This window comes from Falco cherrug, chromosome 5 (assembly GCF_023634085.1).
Source record: "Falco cherrug isolate bFalChe1 chromosome 5, bFalChe1.pri, whole genome shotgun sequence".
In the NCBI taxonomy this organism is placed as follows: domain Eukaryota; kingdom Metazoa; phylum Chordata; class Aves; order Falconiformes; family Falconidae; genus Falco; species Falco cherrug.
In genome coordinates, this window is record NC_073701.1 from 59,890,742 (window position 1) to 59,918,477 (window position 27,736).

At 39.3% G+C, this 27,736-nt stretch overlaps 1 protein-coding gene across 6 annotated transcripts in view; it reads right to left on the bottom strand.

Annotated features, from left to right (window-relative positions):
* The window catches only part of OSBPL8 (oxysterol binding protein like 8), a 93,601-nt gene that overhangs the window by 40,143 nt on the left and 25,722 nt on the right, over positions 1-27,736 (bottom strand). For 3 of the 6 annotated variants that reach the window (XM_055712794.1, XM_055712792.1, XM_055712795.1), the window contains exons 2-3: positions 22,629-22,732; positions 11,182-11,319 (exon numbers count right to left, since the gene is read on the bottom strand). Coding sequence is in view for 4 of the 6 variants with exons in the window: in XM_055712795.1 (XP_055568770.1) it covers positions 11,182-11,272 (91 nt within the window). In the remaining 2 variants the exon portion in view is untranslated. Of the gene's footprint in view, positions 1-11,181; positions 11,320-17,284; positions 17,322-22,628; positions 22,733-27,736 lie in introns of those variants that run through there. The other 3 variants (XM_055712791.1, XM_055712790.1, XM_027808501.2) reach the window with 3 other exon arrangements.

The following is a 27,736-nucleotide window of genomic DNA, read 5'->3' on the forward strand; positions in this document are numbered from 1 at the left end:
GGGGGAGAAACTGGATGAGTATGTCATGTATTCAGGCCTGCCTCCATTTATCCATTACTGTCTCTCATATTTCTCTCAGCTGAAGCAGTCCTTCTGTCAGATTCCCAGAAGGAACAGAAAGAGCAACTGAAAAACTTGAGGAGTGGAATGGTGGGTCAATGAGCAGGAAATGCAAAGAGGGAGAACACCGCTTCTAAAAAAATAATAATTAAAAAAACAACAGAACACTACACAGCTCCACATCACTTCTCCAAATCTATCTTCTTAGCTACAAAATACCAGCTACCTCGGTTCAAGTCTCTACAGAATATGCATTTTCTTTTTTCTAATTAAAATCAAGAAAAAGCTGCAACAGAAAAACTCCCCTTAGACAGAGAAGGAACTTTATCCTCTCATTACAGACCTATCTTGCCCAGTTAATGGGCCTGTTATCTCATCTTTCAGAGTCAGGGCTATGACCCTACCCAGGAACATTGCTGATGACACTGGTATCAGGACGTTTCCATGCCTTGTACCAGAACAGCAGGGTCACACAGACTAACAGGAGGCTCCACCATCAGCCACCTGCATTGCTTTGCCTGCATCTGGGTCCAGCTGCTGTGCCAGCCTATTCTAGAGCCACTACTGAGCACCACTGCCTGCCAGCCTACCAGGTTCTTCCACAACATAGTCTTCCCTGCCACATTATGTTCAAGTTACTAAAAAGTGGCTAGACATCCAGTGGTTTGATGGAACAACTTAATCCTGAAGGCCTTCCCCCTATTTCTCTCCACGCCCTCGCAGAACCCACATAGCTAAACTGTAAATGAGAATGAATTATAAACTTCTTTGTCCTTCCTATGCCCTTTTCTTTATTTAGAAGCGAAACTGAAATCTTTGGGTAGATAAAATTAAGAATTTCAATATGGATACTGTTACGTTTCCCCCCTCTGAAGCTATCTCCCAAACAAGGAAACCGATACCTGGGCATTCTGACTAAGTATCTTCTGCTTTAACTCAACAGCAATACAGGAGAGGCAGACTCTGTGCCTTGTGCCAAAATATGACTCTGTCTTACCACCTCAAGGGAGAGGGAAAAGAAAAAAAAAAAATAAAAAAAAATCTAAGATTCCTTCATCTTCCTCCCCCCAACAACTCTTCATATTTTACTTAAATCCACAGTGGTAAAACAGCTAATTACATGGTTTGGCTGTAAAAATTCACTAGTTCTCCAACTTTTCAACAGCTTGTGATTTATTATGCCTGCTAATACTTGTATACACATGCTCAATTGTTTCAACTACTTCAAAGCAGTATATGTTGTTGGAGAGACAGCTGACATGCAACCAAAAGGTTGTTAGATCAAAAAGAACCTGTAACATTTAATAAAAGTGAGCATTCTTCTCCATGGCATGATCCTAAGCTGAAGTTCATTGTAACTCTTGAGCGTCTGCCTGCGACATTAAAGGGGTTTCTGCTCTCCGCACACTCAGTGCCCAAAGCTCTTAGAAACCCTTTCAATTCCTTACAATAAATTTGATTCCTGAAGACCCAGAGGAAGTGTCTTTTTTTAAAAAAAAAAATTTTTAAAAAAGAAAATTTAAAAAACCCAACAACTTTTAAGTAGTTGGAAGTGCTTTTATTTGCGTGTTCTGTACGTGAAAATGGAAAAGTGCACTTTATTAGCTACCACATCAGCCATGCACACACAAAAAAAATAATAATCCTTTTTCCTCTTCTCCCCTCCCTGAAAATCAATTCAGACAGAATAGGTCAATCTACTCATAAACTAGGATTAATACCATCCATTATGTGATCTTACACTAATGTCCCAGGAAGGCTTCTATCCTTTTGATATCGGTTCCCAGTGCCTTAATAATTGATAGACTTAGAAAAAGCAGTAACATACACAGCTTGCAAGTTTACATGGTTTCAAAATATTCCCAAATAGAACTACAGCCAAGTCCAACTGCAAGAGTCAGACAAAGCTGAAAAGCCCACATAAACAGTAAAGTATCTGCACTCTCGCCTAAATACACTGTGGCACACACCTCATGTACCTGTACATGAAAAAATAAGATTCCTCAGAACAGAAGTACTTTATGAAAGCAGGTACTAGACTAAATATGCCACAAAGTGAGAGAAAGTCTCCTGGCTTCTCTGTTTTATATAATACCTAAATCAGTAGGAAGAAAAGAAAAAAAGAAAAGAAAAAAAAAAAGACTGAAATATTTAGTCCATCTATCTCAGTGCAGGGGGAGAACTCATTCTCAGTCAAACTGTTGAACATCTCTTTAGAGGAGGAAAACTTAACTGTTTTATGTATTTTTCTGAAGGGAAGAATGCATTTCTCATTTCAGCTACTCAATCAGAGCTTCTTCAGTAGTAAGTGCTGGCTGAAAAACAAATCATAATCCTGTGCTTAAGACATTTTTCCAGGATACTGCATGGGACAAAACTCAAATCTCCGTATACAAAGCAAAGGCAAACAGAAGATACATGCAATCCCAACAGTACATGAACACTTGTAACAAAGCCTGATTTCATTTTTAAGACATTTCTCCAATTCAAAATATTTACAGCTGAAAAAACCAGGCTTTTCAAAAAAGACCTCTCTGAATTGTACAGGTATGAATTTCAAGCATGGAAACTGAACTCAAATCAAACATATTCTGCACTATCCAACAGGAATTTTAAATATCAAAATCCTTTTTTATGTAGATTTTAGAAGTTTAAAATAATGAACACATCACACAAACTGATACTGATGCAATAATACAACTAGGAATATATCTAGTGAGACAAAGTAAAAAAAAAAAAAAAAAAAAAAAAGGTATCCTTTCCCTTTAGAGGTATACAAGGAAAACCCAAAGCCTTCTTAAAACCAAAGTCTGTGAAAGCTAGAGGGAGAAGAAGGGGGAAGGAGAATGGAGAACATAGAGAAGACAGCAGCTTTTTAGACTTGCCCTTCAAGTCCAACAATAATTTGCCCTGGCATCTCGACAATGCTATGTTCTCCACTAGAATTCTACCCCCAGTCCAACAAAAGAAAAGGTCACAAATAATTGTCTACATGCAGTACAAACAAACTCTTTGCAGCACGCAGAAAACAGAAAAAGGAAAACACCAGACTACCATACCTATAAATTACTTTTATCCAGCATCTGATTTTTGCACATGGACTTCAAGTCGAAATGGTTTTCTCCTATTTAACAAAAAGGCTTTTAAAGATATACTTGCCTTCAGACACCAATATTCAATTCAGAAAAAAGACATCTGAACCATGAGGCTACCAGTTGTGTCAGTAGTTTACAGTGGCAAGTGTCTTTCACCAAATAATCTTCTGTTCTCTGGTGTTCCCCAGTCGAGGGCAGCTGAGCTGAGGAGTAATTCCGGAGGCACGCCTGAGCGTGGTTATGAAGGAGCACCAAGGCTCAGCGCCCCGTTGACAACTGTACTTTGCTGCACCTCCTCGCTTGCCAACACTCCTGCTCAGCCCCTCCCACCCAGAGCAAACAGCCTTGCTCACTGCTCAGGTTTCAACAGTTTTCACCTCAGCCCTTATGAAATTGTCGCAGTTCAGGTTCAAGTCGGCCAGCTCTGCAAAGATGGTCAGGGAGAAAAAGAACTTGCTCGAGAAGTTTCACAGTAATGAGCCCTGCGGTGTCTGTCAAACCCAGCACCATGCTTGCATAAGGCTATAACCCACACAGAAAGGAGCACATGCAATTTACCCAATCCACAAATACTGGGTGGAGCAGCATTTCAGACATTGCAAGTTCTAATAAACACACAATGACTTGCAGAGAGGAATGTGGCAGAGTATGCATTACAGCAAGAAAGCAGGAGGTCAAGACAATAGATTCAGGAAACTAACCACATACAGCAGAACTTAAAACATTTCACAAGAAATTCAGACTGGTAACATAAACTAAACCCAGCATATTTAGGGGTCAAATTGCTTCCTTGATTACTGTGACAAAAACTTCACTCACATCCCGTTGAAGACAAGCATCACTAAAGCTATTCTGAGTAAGTCACAAATTTTGCTGAACTGGGGCTTCACTCCTGTGAGGTACACATCCCACCACAGAACTTAAAAGTGACCCTATGTCACTGGGGTCAGGTCCCTGCAGCAGTACAACAGATACTAATCCAGAATGACCTAAAGAACAACCCGTCCACATAGCTCCTATACACTGCCGATTACAACATACTGCCTCTATCAAAAGACAAGGTAAGACAAACTAAAACACCTCCCCCAAGAACACAACAAGAGAGACCAAGACTCTCCAAGTGCAAGGGCTTGCAAGGTTTTAGACAGAATTCCCACACAGCAGGAGAAAGCAAAACATTTTTCTAAGTCTGCAGAGAACATGCCTGACTTCAGAAGTAATATCCACTGTTAACATAGAAGCATTCGCTGTTAATATGGAAGCATTAAAAAATAAACTTGTCTGCGAGCCTCAACAAGCCCTCCAGCAGTTTCTTCTCTAGTGCTAAGACAGTAAGACAGACTTAAGGAAAGATGAAGTGAGGTAAAAAAGCATCACATGCTTCATAATAATTTGCTGTCACTGTGTCAAGATGTTAAATTATTTACCCATTCTTCAGATCCTCTAGTCAGAGGACAGATACAGTGGAAGGGAACAGGAGACTGCATGAAGTTACTTCCATGACTAAGTCTGTCTAGACGTAGACAGCAAAATCAAAGTAAACATGAGAAGAAACCCAGAAATCATTATCAAAGATATATATAATCCCAGGTACCCAGGAAACAGCTTGATTTGGAACCAAACAGATCAGCAAGATATCACCATCTGCAAGCCAAATACCATTATCAAAAAGAAACATTAACACAGTGAAAAGTGCTAGTTGAAAGAAAAGCAGGAGGTGGCAATTAAACAGTGATCAGTATTCTACCAATGGAGTTACAGCCTCCCCTGTGCTCAATGCATGCATCTGCTACAACCAGAGCATGCAGGATTTCCCTCCCTCTCTCTCCACCACAGTGCTTCTCTTCTGTGGCTTCTGCCTTGTGCATTCACATGTATGAGCCGGCTCTCATGACCTCCTGGCAAAAACCTGGCCAAAGCACTGAATCCAAGTGCCCATCTCAGGAAAAGCTGCTAATACCTTGAAAAGGCTTTGAGTTCACTGACACAGGGATGTATCTTTCCTTCCACTGGACTCAGTAATCTGTCTTGCCCTGAGAGCTGGTAAAAGGAGGTGTGTACTACATTTCCAGAGCTTCTTGCATGCTGACTGACCACCAGCGAGCCAGAACAGGGATGATGAGTCAGGAGCTCCAGACATTTCTTACTGTCTGGTCAAACAAAACATGCCATCGCTGCTGCTGCCAACTGAGCCAAACACCTGAAACAAAATTTTTTTCAAAGCTGCAAGCTTTACAAGTGTACAACAAACCACCTTGAACTTGTTAGCTGCCCCGGGTACACAGTAATGTCCAAGTCGTGTATATTATTGGTCATTACAGCTCCAAAGGCATCTCCCTTCAGTGGGTAATAAGTGTCCTCCAGGACCTACTGCTTGAAAGCATGTATTTTTCACTCCACCTTCACTCACGTGCAAAAATAAATTTGCTATTTTCTCCCCAAATGCAGTGTCCTATGGATTAAAATCCTAGCATGTCCTTTAGATGTTTACTCTGAAACAGACTTCAGTACAAGCTCAGCACAGCCAAAAATGCCTTTACTCTCCCCCAAAATCAGGTTCACTTCCTCCTTTCTATTCATTGTGATCATCATCAGACCTATAATTCTGCTTCCACTGTCAACCCACCTCCCTCCACCTAAGCCACTTCTGTTGCTCAGTCCTGTGACACAGAACACATGTTCATCATATTGCAAACTGAGTTAACAACTACTACTCCTCTACTGGCAAGGAGAGGCAGATCCAGTTTCTTAGCTCACACACCCTCTGGGCACACACTTTCACTGCTTACCCTTATATGACTTAAAAAGAAAAAAGTAAGAAGCTGTTAATTTAGCTCAAAGATTTACATCATTGTAAAATATCTCCTCAATCTTCACCATGCTAACATGTTTTTCCCAGATACTACTCACATTTTCACCCCATATGCATCTCATCAATGCCTTGCATAAAGACAGGAAAAATACAGACAAGTCAGCCATTTTCAAACATCCTATTACAGAATTTTTAATAATACTATCTTAACTAGATTTCTATCTTTACTGCAAGTACAGCTTATTATTATTCAAGCATCTATGCTGTTTTCATAAAGTTTGAAATATTTTTTAACTTACAAATGCCTGTTAAAACATATCAGGCACTTTCTCAGGAGACTTCAGATTTTTTTGTAAGTTTCAAGGGATCATTATTTCTATATTAATCTATTTTATCAAACAAATAAAGCAGTATCCCAATGTAAGTCTGAGTTAACAAGATTTACAAGAATCCAATTTACCAGGGATAATTTGTATAACAACATAAACAGCTTACATCAGCAAGCAGAGTTCTGCTTTACAGCTTTACCACTTTTGAAAATACAAAGTCTTGTATTCAGTATTTTTCATGTTCATTTTTTAACTGTAATAAACTAGTTTTGTCAGTGATTCCTTTTGGTCACACTTAAACTTTTATCAAGCTTATTTTGGGGTTTTTACTTTTTTTAACCTATTTTAGTTCTTTCCTCATTTACAATGGAAACATTTATAAATGTTAATAACATTTTCAACCATAGAAACGCAAACGCACAAAATGAGCTAAATTAACATTGTGTCAGCTGCTAGAACTGGAAGATGTTTAAGCAGTACTAATATCTATATGCACTACACTTACAAAAACGAGGCCTTGGTGAGCTGGCAAGGCCATGCTAGCTCACTAGAGCCTAAAACCCACACCATTTCACAAACATAAACAAAGCTTTAAAGCTAAAGCTAACTCCCCAAACCCATCAAAGTTTCCATCAAAAGGCTACTAATTATTTAGGTCCAATTTTGACAATTCTAAATAAAATACTTAGCAAAAAAACCACAGTAAGATCATTCAGTACGTTCAAGGCATGGAGAACTAGGAAGATTTCACTACCTAGCATATAACTCAAGAAAAACAATGATCTGAACATAAAACATATTGGAAGGCAACATTCACATATAAGATATGGCATTGACAAGTTAGAGACAGGACTAACTTGGCAAGTATTATGAAAGGACAATTAAGAACAAAGACTTCAAAAGTATATAATTGAAGACTATGCGAGGGAAAACAAAAACTTCAGAAAGTTTGATCTTGCAGATTCTTGCCAGATCTTTATTACTGTTTTACCATTTCCCACCTTGGTTTGAGAAGCAAAGTAATCCATGTGAGTGAGCCATTGAGTGAAACAGTCTAGAAGCTGCTTTCTTAAACATATACAATGAAAAGTGAGGGAAATCAGTAAAAGTTTTCAAGATCAACCCAGTGTGGAGCTGCTCAAGGCCACTTTCACCAGCAGTTTCTCAGTTATGACGCTGAGAAGCTCCATAATCGGAAAGCTTTCCTTTGTGTAGTTGAGCTTGGAGCTCCTATGACAAGCTGTATTGCTGGTTTTCTACAAATGGTGGTACCACACAGAATGTAAACAGTTGTCTAGTTAAGCTAACTTAGTGCTTTTATTAAATCCTTCCTTGCATGCTGTGAATGCAAAAAGCTGTTTCCTAAGGTTTGTTTTGATGTCTCTTAAAACTCAACATATCGGAGTGTGTCAGTTTTTGCTAGATAGAAGTTGGATTTTGGTATTCTCCACCTTGAAGGCACTGATGTTTCCAGGCTCAATAAATTTGTTTTATAGAAAAAATTGCAATTGCAGCATAATCAGGACTATCTTACTCTGACACTCTAGTTAACCACTTGTGGATTTAATTTATTTCTGCTTGCCCACGAATTAAAATTAGAAACCCATCTCAGGACCAATGCTATATATATGACTGAGTCAGCCATTCACCACTAAAACTGAACTTTCTACATAAACTGGTTGACATGACATAAGCATAATCCCCACCATCAATTTTTAAAATACATTTCTGTCAAACAACTTCACTGAAGCTTTCTATGGAAGCAAGTCTGATCTCCACAGCTGTAAGTGCCAGTCTGTAGCCTCAAAGGTAAGCTAGTCTTCAGCCTCAGAACAAAGGACAGCATATATTCAAGGATCTTGAAAATATTACGTCAACTAAGAAGCTGCAATTTTTTCATGCAAAGATTATACAGAACAATGATAGTGTAAATAGTGTTTTGCGGAATGATCACTAGGCAATGCTGCCAGATAAAACTGTACTCTTTGTTTGTAACAGATCAGCGTTGGACTCCGAAAAAGAGACCCCAATCTCTGGCTCAAATGACATAGCAAGTTCCATCTCACAAAAGTGATGAGAATGAGGGAGGAGGGAGTCATGTCTCTCAAACGAAGAAACCAGAAGCTTTCTGAAATCCAGAGATAGAGTTGCATAAATGAAAACTCAGTATTTATACACAGGGGCACTTAAAATCATGAAATGTATACGGCTTACAACTTCACATTGACACGTTACATGGTTCCCTTTGTCCCAAATAGGAAGCCAATGGCCCAAACTAACATTAAATGTCGACCTCCACTCCCTCATATTAAGACTCACATACTTTTAATCATATTTTTAATACTTGTCATTAGGATATTACTTAAAACACCCACAAAACCCCAAATTAAGTTATTCCAGTAGATTTTCCAAGTGATGGGCACTGAGCATGCCTCTCCCTGGCCTGCTGCTGGCCAGCCAAAGAATCTGGCACATGTGGTAGTGTTTCCCCAGTAACAATGAAGTTAGTACTAGCTGCTCTGCAAACTGCCCCTTCACAGGTTTTGTTTCATTCCAACTCATTTATTTTTAACCACAAGCTCTATTCAAAACTGGCTTTGCCACACAGGTTCTTTTATTCAGGCAGCAGGGAACCTAACTTAGGTAATGGTGGCCAAATAGCACCGAACAACATCCAACTGTCCAGTGACAAAAGCTAAGCACCCATGTCACAGCTCCTCTCTATACATATTTAATCAGTTCTTTGTAGATTGTATCATACATTTTTCTGTTTCAATTCTCTTTTATCCTGTGCCTAGCATGCTTTTGAGTTGTTTGTTTACATTACCATCTCCTAAGGATGCACTCAGGTGCCAGCGACTACTAGGATCCCCATTCAGTACATAGTACATGCTTTTAAATCCTGTATGTAAACATTTCCTGTATTTCTGCATAGTCTCATCCTACAACACCCCAGGTATATTGTAAAGGTCTTTTCAGATACAATAATCAGCTTCAAGTACTCCATCACTTTAAACTGTTCTACTTCACATTTTTCAGGCTTGCACGGCATCTCTTTTTCCCTAAGTAATAAGCTCACGTTTTCATCTGCACCGTAATTTTCCCATAGGAACAACTACGACAGAATAATCACCCAACTTCTAAATGTGGGTCAGCTCCCTCCATAAAAATCAAACCTACATCTCCCAAATGGCATATAGGCTAGTAGTAATTAAAGGCTTATGAAGCCTAGCCCCATACCATGCCTTTTCACTACTTTTCATTTGTTTAATGAAACTACAGACTCATTTCCAGTAGTACTCCTGGAAGATTAAGTCAGTGATGACTGATGCTAAAAAAGGCACAGATACATTTAACCAGCTTAAAATCACTTATATAAGCCCTAAAATAATCAGAGGAAAAGATCAGGAGGTAGAACAATATTTGCAAGGAGTCTGACGTAGCACGATCAAGTCTTGGTACTTTTCAAGCCCCTTTTAATGATTTTTCCTATGAGTGAAAAGCCCTTAAAAAAAGCACAACAGGCTGACTAAATTAGTGGGAACAGTAACACTAAAAGGAAGAATTTACTAGAATATTCAAATACAATTATGTAACTACTACATTTGTCTAGTAAGTGATACAACACAGTACATAGAGAGAATAACCAAAAATTTCTTTAAATATAATAAAACAAGTTATACAAGTACTTTCTACAGAACATACTTGCAGACTAAGCACAACGCAACCCAGAGAACATCAAGCTGTTCCAGAGAGATAACAGCAGCTTTTAGAAAATACCCAAGCTAGCTGTGCATAGCATTGAAAATTCTACCTAAGAATTTTTAAAATACACTAAAAGACTACCAGGTTCAACATGGTAACAACTATCTTTGGTTTCCAAGTTTTTTATTTTCATCTAAACAGTACTGAAGGGAAAACAGGACAATGATTCCATTGAGTCCTGAAAACAGGACATTCCTGAGACACTGTCTTTATTACTCTGATGGACTAACATCATTACTCTGAAAAAATCAAGCTGTGGGAGTTAGGGAAGGTCATACCACCAAAAAAATATAAAAAAAAATCAAATCTCAGGAACACTACTCATGGCAAGAACTAAAGGAAGCATAGATAACTAGCATGGCTGCCGTGAGTAAAACTGAGAGAGAGAATATTAATTTTAAAAGTCTGAAGCTTTCACTAAGGACTCCACACACCGTAACAAACATGTCTAATGATATCCTAGGCAATAAGAAAACACAAGCAGTTTCAAAAGCAAAGAAGCACAAGGAGAACTACTATTGCTTGGGTTTTGTTTTTTTGAACAGGCTATCAACACATCAGAGCTACTGATGAGATTTACTTTGCATCCAATCATTTCACATGGATCCACTGAGAGTTTTTTTTTCAAGAGGTTCAGCACAGCAAAGGGACTGTTTGAAAGCTAGCAGAAAGTAGAGCTGAGATGTTTTTTTCCACTTTTCCTAAAGGTAAAAATCCTTCAGTAGTAGTAATTGTTAAAAGATCTTTACACAAAGGTTCCAGGCTTAGGTGGTGTATCGTAACACTTCTGCAGAAAGACACAACTTAAGTATCTGTGACATTAATGTGTTCATTGGTTACAGGATTACGCACAGATAATGATTTACCATCACATGGACTGTTCTCCCACAAATCATAGCATGCTTTAATATACTAGCGCACCACCAAATGCATTTTTCTCTTTCAGATTAACGCATAAGGATACAAAGAATTACATATAATATTTCAATACACTTTCTTCCTTATCTCTTTATTGTGAAAGGCCGTGTTTTTGAACCAACATTTGGAACAGATAATTAACGTCAACATTTAAGTTCTTTAAAAATAAATTTAAGTTCTGTAAAAAATAGCTTTGTCTTACCATGGCTATGGGCAGCTCCTGGGCTGATAGACGGTTGGAGTAACTCTTTGGTTGGAGTAAAATAGGCTTCTTTCCCCTGGTGCTGGCTCATTTTTCCTGGAGTTAAAAGCTGTGATTCATCACTGTTTGTTACCACTGCTGAAATACAAAATGGATGCTCATTCAATGATGTTACGTGCTTGTGCACAGATTTCTATTAACAATTTCACTGCTATTTATGAAACTGGTATTCAAATGCTGTCTTGCAAAATTTTTCATCCTTGAAAAAGAGGATTTCAAATCAGAGATTTGCTTTGGATGGGATAGCAGAAAGAAGTCAACAAGACTGGTCTAAGACATAAGGCAGAAAATGAAGACAAAAACTAGGAGTTAGGAAAGGCTGCTGCTGAATACAGATACAACACTGAGCTGTTACTTAACTTCTGAAATCCTGCTTTCTTCACCACTTTTGTGATAGTTCTTGGTTTAACTAGCCACAACACAGTCAACCCAGGAAATGGCTTGCCAGATCAAGCTGTGCCATCATCCCAGAAATCTAAGATCTTCATCTTTGGAATGGTTGTACATCACAAGAAACAAGTCTTATTAATAAAAATCGCATATACGCTCTGTCAAGGCAAAGGCTTAAAGCAGAAGAGTTAACTTTTCTTGAACCGTATCAGCCTGAATCAGTTGTATGACATCTTCTAGCTATTTATAAGATCACCTGGCCAGCCAACCCATTTATGGAGTCTGTACATTTCTGTAAGCTGTACAAAACAAACCTGTACCTTTTTTCCATGGTGGAAGAACAGCTGACTGTGTGGAAGTAGATACACTGACAAAAGGAGATCACAGAGGGAAACAATAGATGCTTACTGAAGAAGATCCTGCTTACAAGATTGGAACTTACAATGCTGCTCACTTTAAGAGTTCCCAAGCTTTCCCCAAACAGTTTTAAAGGTTCAGCAGAAGGTCTAGACAAAAAACAAGTGTCATTTTCTGGATGGACTCTGCAAAGTAGAGAGGCCATCTTCTTAGCTTTATCACTACTATTATTACATTAGTGGAAACATTTTTTCAGCAAAGCCTAGAATGAACACAAGGCATTACAGGGTTGGGGGGAGGGTGCTTAAGTGTGTCCAGAGAAGGGCAATGGAGCTGGTGAAGGCTCTATAGAGCAAGTCCTACAAGGCACAGGTCAGAGAGCTGGGGTTGTTTAGCCTGGAGAAAAGGCGGCTCAGGGGAGATCTTATCGCTCTCTACAGCTGCCTGACAGGAGGCTGTAGCCAAGTGGGGGTCAGTCTCTTTTCCCAAGTAACAAGTGGTAGGACAAGAAAAAGTAGCCTCAAGCTGCCCCAAAGGAGGTTTAGAATGGATATTAGGAAAAAATTTCTTCACCAAAAGGGTTGTCAAGCGCTGGAACAGGCTACCCAGGGAAGTGCTCAAGTCACCATCCCTGTAGGGATTTAAAAGACATTTAGATGTGGCACTTGGGGGCATGGTTTAGTGGTGGACTTGGCATAGGTTTATGGTTGGACTCTGTGATCTTACAGGTGTTTTCCAACGAAGGAATGCAAGGATGCCAGGATACCCACCTGTACTATTATTCTCATCAGACAAACCATCTGAAGTTCTGCTCCAGACAAGCTATACTCTACACAGATGTCTGCTCAGGAAAAATATGTGAGAAGATGGACAAGGGAGGTAAAAAGCTCATTTCAACAGTTCAGAGTCCAAGTCTGTCAGTGCCAGAAGGTCAATACTTCTAAGTAGCGACTGACCTTCTTCTTGTAGTACCACAAACCTAGTTTTTTGTTGTCCTACAGCTACAAGTAAAGGCAAAGGGGGGAGCAGGGCAGTTGCTGAATTCTTGAAAAGGGAACGTACCACAAGAAGTCCAGTATCTGAGATGGAAAATAAAATAGGGAGTAGAAGAGAGCTGCCTCACAGGTTCACACAAAACAGGTCTCTGCAAGGGCAGTGAGCTGTACTTGTCTTAAAAGTGTTTAAGGTACACCGAGGTACCACTAACTTCCAATCACTAGCCAAAAGCTGCTCTCAAAGAGCCACTGGCCACTTAGCTTCATGGGGACAGGATCTCCCAGCCCGCCGTGTTCTGCAGGTGCCCCTGGCCAGTCCCCTGACACTGCAGCGGGCAGTGCTCCAGCTCGTTGCATGGGGTCCTTGCCTGCTATGTTGAGCACCTGCTCTGCAGCAGGAGCTTCACTAGCAACCCTTTCTCAAGTGACTTGTGCAGAAGGCTTGTTTCTGAGTCAGCAGCATGCAGCAGCACTGCTAACTTTTTTTAAAGCTTTAAGCTTTGTGAATTCCAAAGGTTTCTTCAAGCTGTCAAGACACAATCATTTCTCATGTAGTACCTAACAGTAATTTGGAGCGTAAGCAAGCTCTGCATACAAGTTTTACCAAAGCATGAACCGAATTCAGTGATGTTAACTCAGTAATACCCACAGGGTTACAAGCTACAAGGTCACTATTAAATTCATGCTCCTTTGTTAGTCTGCAAACTCAATTTAGGTCCTGCAAAGACTGCCAGCACTGTCAGAAAGGCTCCCTTCCTGCAAAATACAGTATGTAACACCTGACATAGAATATCTTCTGGTAAGCACTTTGTGTCCCTGGGGATTCAGGGTGGACTTTTGAGAAATTCAATCTATAAAGCTGAAAGATAATTAGCAGGAGAGTTTTAAAATCTCCTTTTGATATAAAGCATTATAAAGGTTAAGAACACAAATGTCTATCTACACTGTAGCAGCCACTAACAAGATGTCCCCCTCCTTCCAAAATGCCTCATCCTGATGCTCAGACATTTACTTTAGGGTAAGAGGGAAGACAAGGCAAGCTAGAACATACCCACTGCTTTGAGCAGGGTATAGTGATTAAGAGGCTTTCATCTTTTTCCTATAAAAGGCTAGTGACCTGATTTTTATAGGTGCCTGTCTAATCATAACTGTAAAATCCGCATGACTTCATGCAATTAGCGATCTCTGTAAAGATATGCTTTAAGCACCTAAAACCTTGAAAGACAAGAGATGGAAACAAAGCAAGCAATTATAAGGGAAAGAAAGGAGTACTTGGAAAGGAGAGAGGAAAGGGAAAAGTTATGCTAATAACAAACCTGAGTTTTCAAAATGCCATTAAATCAAACACCTACCAGTCAAAAGCAGATTTTTTTAAGAGAGTATATTTAATTAGTACATATTAATAGATAATTCAGCAATTTGTAGAGGCTCCTTTGCTGCTGTTTATAGCTTCTGATGGATTGATTATATAAACGCTATAAAAATGCCTGGTACATACTTAAGTCATCCAGTTACTGACAATGTTTGATGGTCCTATAGTTAATTTTGAAGTAATCTGAAGCACAGAATGATTTTATCCTGGAATTTCAATACATTCACAGAATAAAACCAACGGTGATATTGAAAGAGGGTCATTTACTCTAGTGACCTTGCTCACTTGTGAAAGGAAAGTTAGCATGAATGAATAAATGATGTTTCTAGTTAAATATATTTTCTTATTTGTCCAAAATACCAAAACAAAACTTACAGGTTTGGACTCATGTGTCCCCATGTACCTGCAGTGAAATCTTGGCAAACCAATCAAAAGCTCTAGGTCTCAAAAAACACACTCAGTTTCTGACTGAGCTTCAAAGTGCTCACAATTTTTAGTGAGTTTTGGTGAGGACAACCAAAACATGATTATATTTTTACTTTTATTTTTTAGATGTTCCTGAGCAACTCCTCACCTAAGGAAATGATCAGGGGGCTGGAACATGTCTCTTGTGAAGAAGGGTGAGAGAGCTGGGGCTGTTCAGCCTAGAAAAGAGAAGGCTCCAAGGAGACCTTACTGCAGTCTTTCAGTTACACAATGAGGGCTTATAAGAAAGAAAAAGGTTTTTACCAGAGCCTCTAGCAACCGGACAATGGGCAATAGTTTCAGACTGGAAAAGGACAGACTGAGATTAGACATAGGAAAGAAATTTTTACCATGAGGGTGGTGAGGCACTGGCACAGGTTGCACAGAGCAGCTGTGGATGCCCCATCCCTGGAGGTGTTCCAGGCCAGGCTGGATGGGGCTTTGAGCAACCTAGTCTAGTGGAAGGTGTTCCTCCCTGCAGCAGGGGGAGTTGACTAGAGGATCTTTAAGGTTCCTTTTCAACCCAAAATATTCTATGATTCTAGTACTTCTTCTGTTTCACATGCCATGTCTTCAACTTGCAAGATGGATTTGTCAGGCATATGCTCAACATGCCTGACAACATAAATAGCATTGCCAATGATTCCTTCCACTCAAAGGCCTCAAAGGGTGATTTACTTTTAGACTTTCACTCATCCAAGAGAAAGATGACTTCTGTCCATCCCTTCCCTCACCTGATTGAGTTTAAACCCATACCATGTATCTCCTTGAAGATGAGCTGAGGGTTGTTTTAGAGAAGAAACATCAGTTAGTATCAAAGCCTCCTCATGACTCTTTGGAGGACACATTTCAATACCAACAGAGCTATTAGAGTTGATAGTACATGCTTTGTTCAATTTGCTCATACTGGCCATGAAATTACTAAAATGTAGTTTGTCAGTATGATTCATACATCAGAACACACACAAATTGGGGTCTTTGCAGCCAATTTATTTAATCAGATAAAGCTATGGGGAAAAAAAAATAATCTTAAGCGGCAGATTTCCAGTTCTTCTGTTTCTATAATGAGAATGTGGAAGTGCCTACACTCTTGAAAATAGCACAAGGACATCAGATATAGGAAAAGGTTTATTATAATTCAGTTCCACATTATTTTTTCATGTCTATAATAAGCGATACCAGCTAAGACCATGGCTTCTTGTCCTGGTTTCAGCTGGGATAGAGTTAGTTTTCTTCTTAGTAGCTAGTACAGTGCTGTGTTTTGGCTGTGATGTGAGAACACTGTTGACAGGGCACTGATGTTGTTAGTTGTTGCTGGTTGATGTTTATACTAAACTAAGGACTTTCTGGTTCCTTGGGCCCTGCCAGCGAGAGGGCTGGTGGGGCATGGAAAATTGGAAGGGAGCACAGCCAGGACAGACGACCCCAACTGACCAAAGAGGTATTCCATAGCATATGGTGTCATGCTGAGTATAAAAATTGGGGGAAGAAGAAGGGGGGCACAGCTGACATTATGGCGTTTGTCTTCCCGAGTAACCGTTAACGTGTGATGCAGCCCAGCTTTCCTGGGGATGGCTGCACACCTGCCTGCCCATGGGAAGTGGTGAGTGAATTCCTTGTTTTGCTTCACCTATTACATTGTTCTTATCTAAACCCTTGAGTTTTACCTTCCTTTCTGATCCTCCTCCCCATCCCTCTGGATGAGGGGGAGTGAGCAAGCGGCTGTGTGGGGCTTGGTTGCCGGCCAGGGTTAAACCACGACACTTCTGCAAGGATTTCTCACCAAAAAGAAAGAATTCATGCCTGTACTTCTCCCTTCCCCACATATGTAAACTTTTAATCCCATGCAAAATTATTCTCCAATCATACAATCATACTAATGCCCATGAACCAATGCCGCTAATGAATCTCCAGCTGCAAGCATGCACATATATACACACACTGAAGTTTTCTCTATCACCACACCAGATCCAATCCTTGTTTAAGTATTACAGTATATACACCTGATAATTTCTGAAGGTGTTATTTTAATAAGTGAACTATATAGCACTGTAAACAGACAAGTTCAAAACTAAAACTGTTTCTGAACCGTTATTTCCATGTCTTTTTAATCTATACTACAGTAACATTGGCAAGTTTCATTTCAAACTGATACATGTATCTTTTTCTCTTCCTTATAAGTAATTTCAGAGATTTACTTTTTTCTAGCCATGACTCGGAGAGGTGAAGGATAAACTTTTCCCACTTTAAAAAAAAAAAAAAAGGTTAATGTAGGGAAATATTTAGATAAGTAACATGCCAGGTAAAAATACTTTTCCAACAGTTAATTTTTATTGTAATTCAGCTTCTCCATTACAATGCAGAGAAAGACCTAGTATTTAGCCCAGCAGCCTATATGCAAAGATACATGCTAACCATTATGAACATATGTGAAAATATTCCGTTGGAGAGGGGAGTCACTTACTTGGTGGTCCATGAGAGTCTCTGTTATCACCATGATGCTGTGTACACATACAATTGAAGAATGAAGAACAGCAAACATAAAAATCCAGGCCAGGAAGAAGCAAGTGCACAAAAGCAGCAGCAGCGGGAAAGAAGGACAATGAAAACAGTGTTAGTTCATAACTAAAATACAACATGCACCTCAATACCAAAGGTAAGACTTCAACAGACTTAGCAATTCAGAAAAGTTGAAGCAAAAAACCTGACAAATCTGCTTATAGAGAAGCCATTATTAGAAGCCATCATCACATATGGTTAGTAAACAGCAGCTGCCCCAACTGGTAATTCTGAGTAGAACCTCTCCATCAGCAATTTAGTGCTCACATGACTAGATACACATTGTATTTAAAGAAATTTTTAGTTGGAATGTTTTCAGAAGACTAAAGCTCTGAAGAAAGCTGAAATAACACAATTTTTTTTCCCAAAACTGCTCCACTTTCAGACAGGTGTTTTGGAAAGCAAAAACTTCTAAGCCATCAGTAATGTGCAAGCACCCACTAATGCCAGATCCAAACCTAATTGCTTTATGCACATAAACATGAACTTAGAAGACAGATTCAGTTCATCTACAAACAGAGGTAACATTTTAAATTGCTTAGGATGCAAGATAAACAGTGCAGTTTTAAATGTAAGAGGGCATTTTATATTAAAGTATTTCCAAAGAATCAAGTTGTATAAAAAAAATTATTTGTCCCACTGAATGCATCAAACATAGGCACTACAGAAGAGTAATTACACCGTAATAGCCTGTGCTCTTTTTGACATTTGATCTGGAATCTTTTATAAATCATTGCTACCCAAGGCCACACTGGGGCTAAGATCCCACTGTGCTTAGCTATGTACAGATGTAAGGCAAGTTCCATCTGTGTCTTAAAGGTTTTAATGTGTTGGAAATCCACGAACAACAGAAAAGGAGGAGAAAACAAGCATACAGATCAGCACAAACATTTCCTCCTTAAAAATAAAATAAATCCAAACATGCTTTATCTTTTACATCCCAAACAAAATTCTGCTCCATAAAGGAGAGAAATCCTTGCTCTGCTTTGAAGAGGATCTAATCTTGCCTCTCTGTTATCAGGACCAAGCAGTAAGAAATGTAAAATAGAAAACTAAAAATCTTAGCAAGCAGGAGTCTTGTCTTATACTCCTGATCTCAAAACATGGCTTTTTATCCCACACAGCTGCCTAGGGGTGTTAAATTGACACTGCAACGTGCAAATGTAAAGCACTGAGAATACAGCAACTGCAGTACACATCACTGGAAAGGCAAGGGAACCGTTCTTTCATACATTTGCACTTTCTGGAAAAGGACTTGATCAAATGAGAAGCTGAAATTAATAGTATGTGCACATGGTAAACAACCTTCTATCCCTGTCAGAGACTAAGTTTAGGTCAAAGAGTGAAACACTACTAAGCGAAACTCATGAATTTACCAGACAGGTTTAGGTACCAGTACATGAAATGCATTCAAGAATTCAACAGTTTTCAAGTCAAAGTGTTTCTTTTTAATGTACAGATAACACACTACAGCCTAGGAAACAATCTGTGTTTGGACTGAAGCTGTTATTATCCCGCAGTGGTTTTACATTCAAGAGAACAGCAACTGACAAGAAAGCAAGACAAAAGTCTGCAGTAACTGTACAGAGATCCAGGGATCGAGTGAAGGACTGGGCACGCCGCTATCAGCACCAGTCTGCTTTATTTTACACTAAGAGTTGGAAAGCAAGAGAAGAGAACTGGAAAATAAATTGTTACCAGACATAAAGGATCAGAAGTTTCTGCGACTCAGACAGCATGTTCACTCCCAGTGCATACTTACATGTTGAAGAAACAGTGTGAAAAAGCACGGCAGCAAGTCCTGCCTCACTGCCTGCCTCTCAAGCAGCCTTGACCAAGATACAACATGACACCAGAGCAGGGCAACCCGTCACCTGAGACGATGCATGGGCTTTTTATGTAAATATTTTAGCATTGCATGGTTAATCCTATGAACTGGTACAAACAGCTCCTATGCCAGAGGCTGAAACACAAGCCTGTCTAACTCTGTCCCTGATCTTCTCCAACAGACATTCTGTTTACACATCAAACTGTCTCCGTTGCTGGCCAACCCCCTCTCTTCATTAGAGCTATATGGGCTTGTGTGTTTACCTAAAACCTGCAGAATACATATTCCTAAATATTCATGCAAGATGTTAAGATACTGAAATTTTGGCCAGAAAGACCTCTTCATTTTCCAATAGCCTACTGTACCTCTATCGTCTGCACTGATGACTGGGGAGTCAAACCCCTAAGGGAACAAAACATGACAGTTTTACGCCCTCTCTGTCACCTCCCAGAATTTTTATTCTACATATACACAATTAAGAGAAAAGTACACTTATTTCCAGAGAGATAGCCTACCCTTATTTTCACATTTATTTAATTGATGAATCTAAGTCATCTACATACTACCGAACAAGTCCTTTGACAAGCGAGGTTCTCAACACTATGAGATTGATTTAGCTTCCACGCAGGCACATTTAAAAATGCTGCTACCAAAACATACGAAATGTAGCTCTCCTCCCCATAAAGTTTTAGATTAAGATTAAGGAATAAAGCCAGCAATATAAACCATCACATGAGACAGCAGCCATAACTCTGGTTCCATACAAAAGCAGCTCTGTGTTTCAGAACAGTGCTATTTTTAGACACTCATTTCTCAAATAAGCTTATAACAACTGCTGCTACACTTAAAATTATCTCTCTCAACTTGTCTTACAAAACAAAATCCTTTTCCTGTTGAAGATTAGGGTAAAAGCAAAAACATATGTAATGCTACCATGTCTTAATCTTACACTACAAAAAAGATAAGTTTTTTTAAAAATACTTACTAGACCTACAATCTAAATCTACAGCTAAATTCTTAATAGAGTTTAAATGCACGTTTTAAAGCCAAGTTAAGAGTTTTAACTCTGCTGAAGACAGACTTTTCCTGAAGGCAGCCTCTAATATATGTCAACCACTAATAATAATCACATTAAATTCAGGAGTACTAACCCAACTTGCAGAGGTGATAAGTAAAAAGGATCTCTGTTCTATGCTGCTGATGTATTTAAATAGAAGGACTGACCATGTAAGTTTTACCAAAGGCAGCATATTATGTTTTGGTAAAAATTAGAGCAGACTAGAAAGCTTCCTAAAGAAAAAAATCACTTAGAAAAAAATGGTTTAGAATATTACATGGGAACGTTTGGTGTAAATTCTGGGCCAGTGAGGTCTGTTTAAATTAAAGGACTATTTTACAGAAAAATTGGCAAAACCTGCTCTCAAACAAGAACTCAAACCAAAGCATCTAGTATTTTGCATTGCTTTAATGGTGCCAGATTACAGATAGTTTGCTGAGCTGTCATAACATTTGTGTCCAGATTCAAGGACATATCAAACTAATTATTAGACAGGAAAAACATTCATGTAATACTTTTCTCCCTAGATTGATTCTGGAAAGAAAAGCCCGCAGTATTAAGTTCTGTGATCTCCTCCTCTTTCTTCTGCACACAAGCCAAAAAATACATTAGAAAGCTGACACCTCTAAATAGGGCTTTTTTAGGTACCTTCTAGAAACTCCCCAAAGGACTTAAACCGTGTAGCAAGATGTTGATCGGTATTTTTCATGCATGTTTACAACTCATGTATTTCATAGGTTTTAATTAGACAAATGGAACTCTGAAAAAAAAATATTAGGTTGCAGCTAAAAGTCTGGAATATAGAAAAATCTGAAACTTAACCCTTCAAAAATTTTAAAATTCTAGTGTGTCAGGATTTGCACATACCCAAGGTCTTACAAATTACTGAGTACAATTTCTCTTAAAATATATGCTTTTAATTTTTAATATTTCGTTATCAATCTTTTACTATGGTATACGCCAGAACAAGTATATTAGACTCCCAGATAAGCTTTCAAAAATATTTTTAATAGCTGTAGTGCAACACACAAAACTTCACATTGTAACGGCAATTAAGATGGACTACTACTACCTGACTAGATGGTACTTTGATAAGAAATGCTTAGAGTAGCAAATCATAGTATAACGTCAGTTAAAAAACAAAACAAAACACTTCAGGTGCCTAAGCACACAGGATGAAAGGCAAACCTATCCTTACACTTACCGTTTCCTTCCTGTGCTTTATACAAAAAGCACAGAAGGGTTCATAAAACATCTAAAGCCTCGTTTTAAGATACTGTCTTAAAATCATGCTATTGCGAAGGCATGTGACAAAAAGAAAACTATTTCAAGTTAAAGTTTTTTGTAAACTGGTATAATGTGTTTATTTAAAAAAAAACAAGGAGCACAGCAACTGAATTGACAGGATTTAAAAAAAAAGACAAAATATCCTGCTGCACAGGTGACGGTAGTATGACTCATAGTATGTTGCACCTGGGATATATATGCATTGGTCCTGCAACAATTGATTTGCTTATTACAGGAAAAAAAAGCCAAGGATTTTCTTAATGCACTGCAAAATAGCTTGCCTCCAAATTAATCACTTAAGATAAAAACAGTAATAAAACACTTGATCAAATTAATAGCTCCATGTAGTAGTTGAACCATCACAACTAAAGTTTGTCAGTAATGAGGTGTTAAACTACAGCTTCACCTCAGTTATGGAAAAAACATCCTCTTTTGCCTTTGGGAGGCAGTGCTTTGTAGCAGAAAGCAGCTTTGGAAACTAAAAAAACATTTCCTGCTTCAGCTATCAGACTGCTTCCACATAACAGCTTGTGGAAGAATTAAATTCATAAATAACTTCAACATTATGATGATAGTCAATTAACTGTCATAGTTCCCACTAGCCTTTCCTGGTTTTAGATTGTGCTTAGAAAGAAAGAACTAGTATTTTCACCTAGCCCAGAAATTTTATAATTGGCAGATTACCAACTCTTACACCTGAAATAACTCTGACTATATTATCACTACTACTACCTTTTCTGCTCCTCATTCTACCAAGAAATACATTATTTTTTCTTTTGTCCATAGTCACCAACTAGTAAAGTGCCAATTATTAAGACTGAGAGGAGTACCTTTTTCTTTTGGGACTCTTATAAGCACCAAGGATCAAATCGAAGAACTAAATGTTCCTTGACATCCAGCCCTCTTGCCATAAGGGTCTAGTAAATTATGGGTGATAATACATGATATTCCAAATGCATTCACCAGAAAAGTATCGATTCAAACCAAACTAGAACAGATTCAAGCCATTTAACCCACTCCCTGAAAAAGCATCTTCATGTTCATATGATTACATGAAGCCACATTTGAGCTACTCACTGAATTTCTATCAAGTTCCCCATCAACTGGAACGGTCTCCATGCTGAAAGGGCCTGTTGTCTGTCTCCGTCAATTAGATTTCTTCCATCCTGCTACTCGAGATCCTGGAGGAGGAAAGAAAAATGTAATTCAACTGCAATAGCTGAAATCCACTAAAGAGCTACACTCTCTCTCCCCAGTGTTTTAAGAGAGTAAACAGTCTCCTAGTGTAAACTGCACATAACGGTTCCTTGCAAAGCATGCACATTACCCATGAAAATCAACTTTTTAAGAATGGACAGGATAGTTTCAAATTAAATGGTCAAAACAAAAGCTACTCACAGAGGTAACTTTAATTTTACAAATAAGGAAGAGTTATGCTGGAAGAACACAAGCAGGGAACAAAACCCCAACCCCACAGTTTTTGCCCTGTGTTTCCCCTTGTTCCAGAGTCCCCAGCAGCACACCTCTCTCACCTCGCAGGCACGTGCACACAAGCTGTTTGGGTACATAAAAGCTGTTCTTGAGGAATCAGAGTTTAGGGTTTCCCAGCATAACTCCAGAAACAGCTATGTTTTGCTTTGTGGAACCAAGACACTGAAATTAAATCATTTGTGCAAGCCAGCACTCTGTGGCAGAGCGAGCACTCAGCTGGTGGTCACCACACAAGGCCAGAATGCAATGCCTTGCTCTCTAGACGTTTCTTTTTTTTTTTTTTTCCTAGAGAATGAAAGCGACAATAAACCTTAGTTTCACACCATATTTGAAGTCACCGGTGAGTCAAGAGAACGGTCTGGAATCAAGCAAAACTCAGCAGAAAAAACACCCCTTAATCATTCATACATTGAGTGGGTTTCAGGAGGGGAACAGACCAGAATGGGATGCCCACAGAGATGTCTGTCTCCAGTCCACTGTTCTGCTTCTCTCCCCAAGGCCCTGATCAGCAAAGGACACGAGCAAGATGAGAAGGCTGTAAGCTGACCTGTTCAAAACAGTAAAGCCACTATCCCACAGGGAAAAAAATCCTGCAGTCCCACCCTCCACGGAGCCATACTCACACTGCCCTTCCCTCCAGCCAGAGCAAGTGCTTGGTCAGACATTAGCCCAAGGACTTTTTTTTTTTTTTTTCTTTCTTTCTTTTTGTCTCGGGTGGAGTGACTGCGCAGGAAACAGCTAAATTACCAACCCGATTGCTAAACCAACACTTGAGTAAGAGCAGCGGTAGCATGGTGATGGTGACTGTTTTTTAAATCTACAATGGTAGCATATTGTGGTTAAGGTATACATCAAGCTATGGCTTCAGCTCAAGCTTTAGTAGAAACATTAACTGAGGACATAGGGGCAAGAAGGTGGAGGTGGGGGGAGGCATCACAGCCGCTCCAGGGAGCCTGAGGAGCACTCTGGGTGCAGGAGGATAGGAGATGGGCAAGCAGAGGACCAGGTGAACACACAACAAAATCCTGTGGTTCAGAGCTTGCCTCAGGAAATACACACTCATAAAAAAAAAAAAAATCTCACTATAAAGAACAACCATTTGTTCAACTGCTTTCAATGTTTTTTATTATCATAATTTGGGGGGTTGTATTATATAAAGCACATTTGAATTAAAAATCCCTTAGGAAGAACATACGGTATTAACACACTACAGCAAGTTACCATAACATATACCACTGAAACACAAAAGGAAGCATTAATAAAAAGTTTAACAAAAAGACTGTGTGCTAAAGAAACTACAAAGTTTATAGTTCCCTATGACTCAGTCAAAGAACCGACGAGGATTTTACTCAAATACTTGAGTAATTACAGAGGTGGAACGTAACTGGGAAGCATATGGCTAGATGTTTCATGTAAATTAGAAATAGTAGACACCTAAAGGGAGATGACTACGAGTGATTAATTTGCATTAATAAAATGAAAGATGGCATTACCACAGAAAGAAGAATTCACCCCAGCAGCTCTGTTTCCCAGGGCAGCAGGCACTGCAACACACACCTTCCATACACCAGCAGAGAGATGCACAGCTGAGTAGTAAGTACTGGAGGCTGCTTGTTGTCATCTCTTCCTCACACACCCCTTCTCCCATTTTGGGTTCTATGATTAGCAGGCAATTTAGCAACACCAGGCTGCATACATATTCAATTTACGGAAATACTGAACTCAAACAGAACAAAAAGTCAGTGGCATTGCCAACTATACACTGATATTTAGAGCAGTTAGCCAGCTTTTGTAGTTATACAATGTAACCATACTCAAGTTATCAAAATAAACAGGTCTTTCCTGACAGTAGAAATGTTCGCCCTAAAAGTGTTTTAAACCCATCTCTATTTTTAACAGACATTTTTAAACTCTTAATTTTTATTGTCAACACTCCTCGTGTACTCTCCTCCTCCAATTGTTCATGTGACCACAGCCACTACAGCCTTCCTTATCTCAGACTCAAGAGTAGTATCTTCAGACAGGTAACCTAATTTGTAATTCTTAGCAATCACGGTTGCTCATGGTCCCCAGGAAACTCATCATCTGGCAGGTCCCAACAACTGCAGAGAAGTTATCTGGGAAAGGGAGGGAGAAAATTCTGCCTGCTCACGTTCGAACAGACATGCAGAGTAGAGCAGGTGCAGAAATGGTTAAGAACTACCTTCCCCCATGTTGTTTAGATTATGAGTAGACAGCCAGCTTGGCTTATTTTTCTTGGCAAAAGGAAGGCTGAAAGTGAACAATATTGTTTCTGCAATATGCCAAAATAAATACCTAGGGAAGAAAAGGGATCTCTCAGCAAAAGGATACTGCCAAAAAGTCATATAAGTATGAACTTGGAGAACAGATTTGCTTGTGTAATTTTCAAATTACAGAATGCTTCCAATCATCTGAGCCCTAATGCTTTGAAACAACTTTCCTATCAATATAGGGAAAAAGAATTTAATTATTTGTAAATGCAGCCAGGTTATTATGAGGTGTGTTTCCACAAAAAAGCAAGCAAGCTCTATTATGCTTTAGCCAATCTAACCATTAGATTTGAAGACACAACTCCAAATTTAAATCTCCATCTTTTTAGCTTTTAGGGGACATTTATGACATGCCCCTACTGCTCTTTCCATGTTCACAAGTGTTTCCAGTTTGGTTGGTTTGAGGCTTTAATTAACAGATGTTCCTACTTCAGAATCACAACCCTTAAGAGCTTAAATGTTCAGAAGGGAACACACAAACTGAAATTATTTGAAAAGAATTACATGATGGCATCCTAGCTAATCACCTATGTTTCTTTTATCGACAACAGATACAAACTGGCACTTAGGTGCTCATTTTAAAGCAGCTGTAGCAACTGAACAAATCATGCCACAAAATAAGCTCCTTCTCTCCAACTGTGAAGAAGATCTACAGTGATTAGCTCAGAAGCATATATTTAAAGCAGAAGGGAAATGCATCCCACTTAACACATAATCAACAACCTGTCCTGTTAACACTTGTATTTCATCTTAATTTATTTTAACAGATTGCTTCAGCCATTGATAGTTTTTGTAACAATCTGATTTTCAGTTAGTTGCACCTTGAGAATAAGAAAACCCTGCTTGGGTCTCCCATGGAAGCAAAGGACAACATGTATCAATGAAAGCTACTGCTTTGCATGAACAGGATCTTTTCCAACTCCCTACACACATGCACACTCAAGTATCTTAGGCGAGTTCTTACCTCTTCACAACTCCCAACCACTACAACAAAATATATCTCAAAAGCCATAAAAGTATGCCTCAGTACTAGAAAGTTACATGACATTCTCTTAAGTATAGTTACACAGGCCACAGAACAAATGCAGCGCAAGTCAGGTGCCTTGGCTGTGTCAGAAGTCTGCGGCACAAGCCTTCGTTCACAGCTTCACAGGTCGGTGAAGTGGATATGGCAATTTTCTGTATTGACTTGTTCCATATGTTAACCAGATTATACGAGTTTTTATTGCAGGTATATGTTCATTTAACTGAATAAAGGGGTAATTAGGAAAGACAAGCCCTTTTTTTCCTTCAGCATAACAAAAGCTCCTCACCAAATATGTAACTTGTTCCAGGCATATTAGAGTTTAGACCTGACTCAATGGCAGTAATACCCTACCAGAGGTGCGTTTCTGACATTAAAAACATAAATGAATTTACAAAAATATTTTCTTCTTCCCCTTTGCCCACAGAAGATCGGCTTTGGTTCAAACATTTCACTAAATTTGGAGAATTTGCCTGATCTCATGGCTGAGATGCTTGCTATGCTACCACCTTTATCCTCACTGCTCCACCCCCCCCGCCCCCCCCCTACCCCCCCATGAGTTCCTAAATTTCAGCCAAGGTGCAGTCACAAACTGAAAGTGGTAGAGATGACCCCGAATCAATACATTTTCTGTCTAATCAGAAGGCTAAATTACTTGAACACCTGCATACTGTATTATACAGGCAGATTTTAGCCTTCTCCCTAAGTACTATCACCAACAGTCCTTAGATAAGGCATTCGCACTGTGATACTGTTTTGTGATCTGTTACAGCATCAGTGTACCCTCTTACACATCAGCGTCATACCTCATAGGCATGGTACAGCCTCACCTGTGACCTGCGTCAAGTGCACGGTGAAATGGCCACTGCATGCTGATCCAGCCTTTCCGAAGGAGAACTGTTCTGCAGGGTTCTGACCTCCCAACTGACCTGCTAAGTTCTGCTGGATGCTCGTTTTCTTTGCTTAAGGTCTAAAATAAGTTAACGCACTTAAATTTCTCAAGTTGGGTATCAAATAAGAGTATATTGTAAATTTCTTTAAGATGACACAGGCATAATACATTCACTTCCAACATCAATGCTGCAGCAAGCATGGGTGAGGCACACTCGGAGAAGAGAAACCTAGTTGTTTATGTTGGCATCAAGAAGGGTCAAAATTCACCTAGGTCCTTGCTGGAAAGCAGAGTCACAACAGTACCAGAGAACTGCTGTTCCACAGGGAATCATGGGATGCATGAGTTACGAAGGGACCTCTGGAGGTCATCTCGTCCAAACCCCCTTTCGTGGGAGGGCATCTAGGCGGCTTTTGAAGATCTTCAAGGATGAGGACACCACAACCTCCCTGGGCAACCTATGCCCGTGTTCGGCCACCCTCACAGT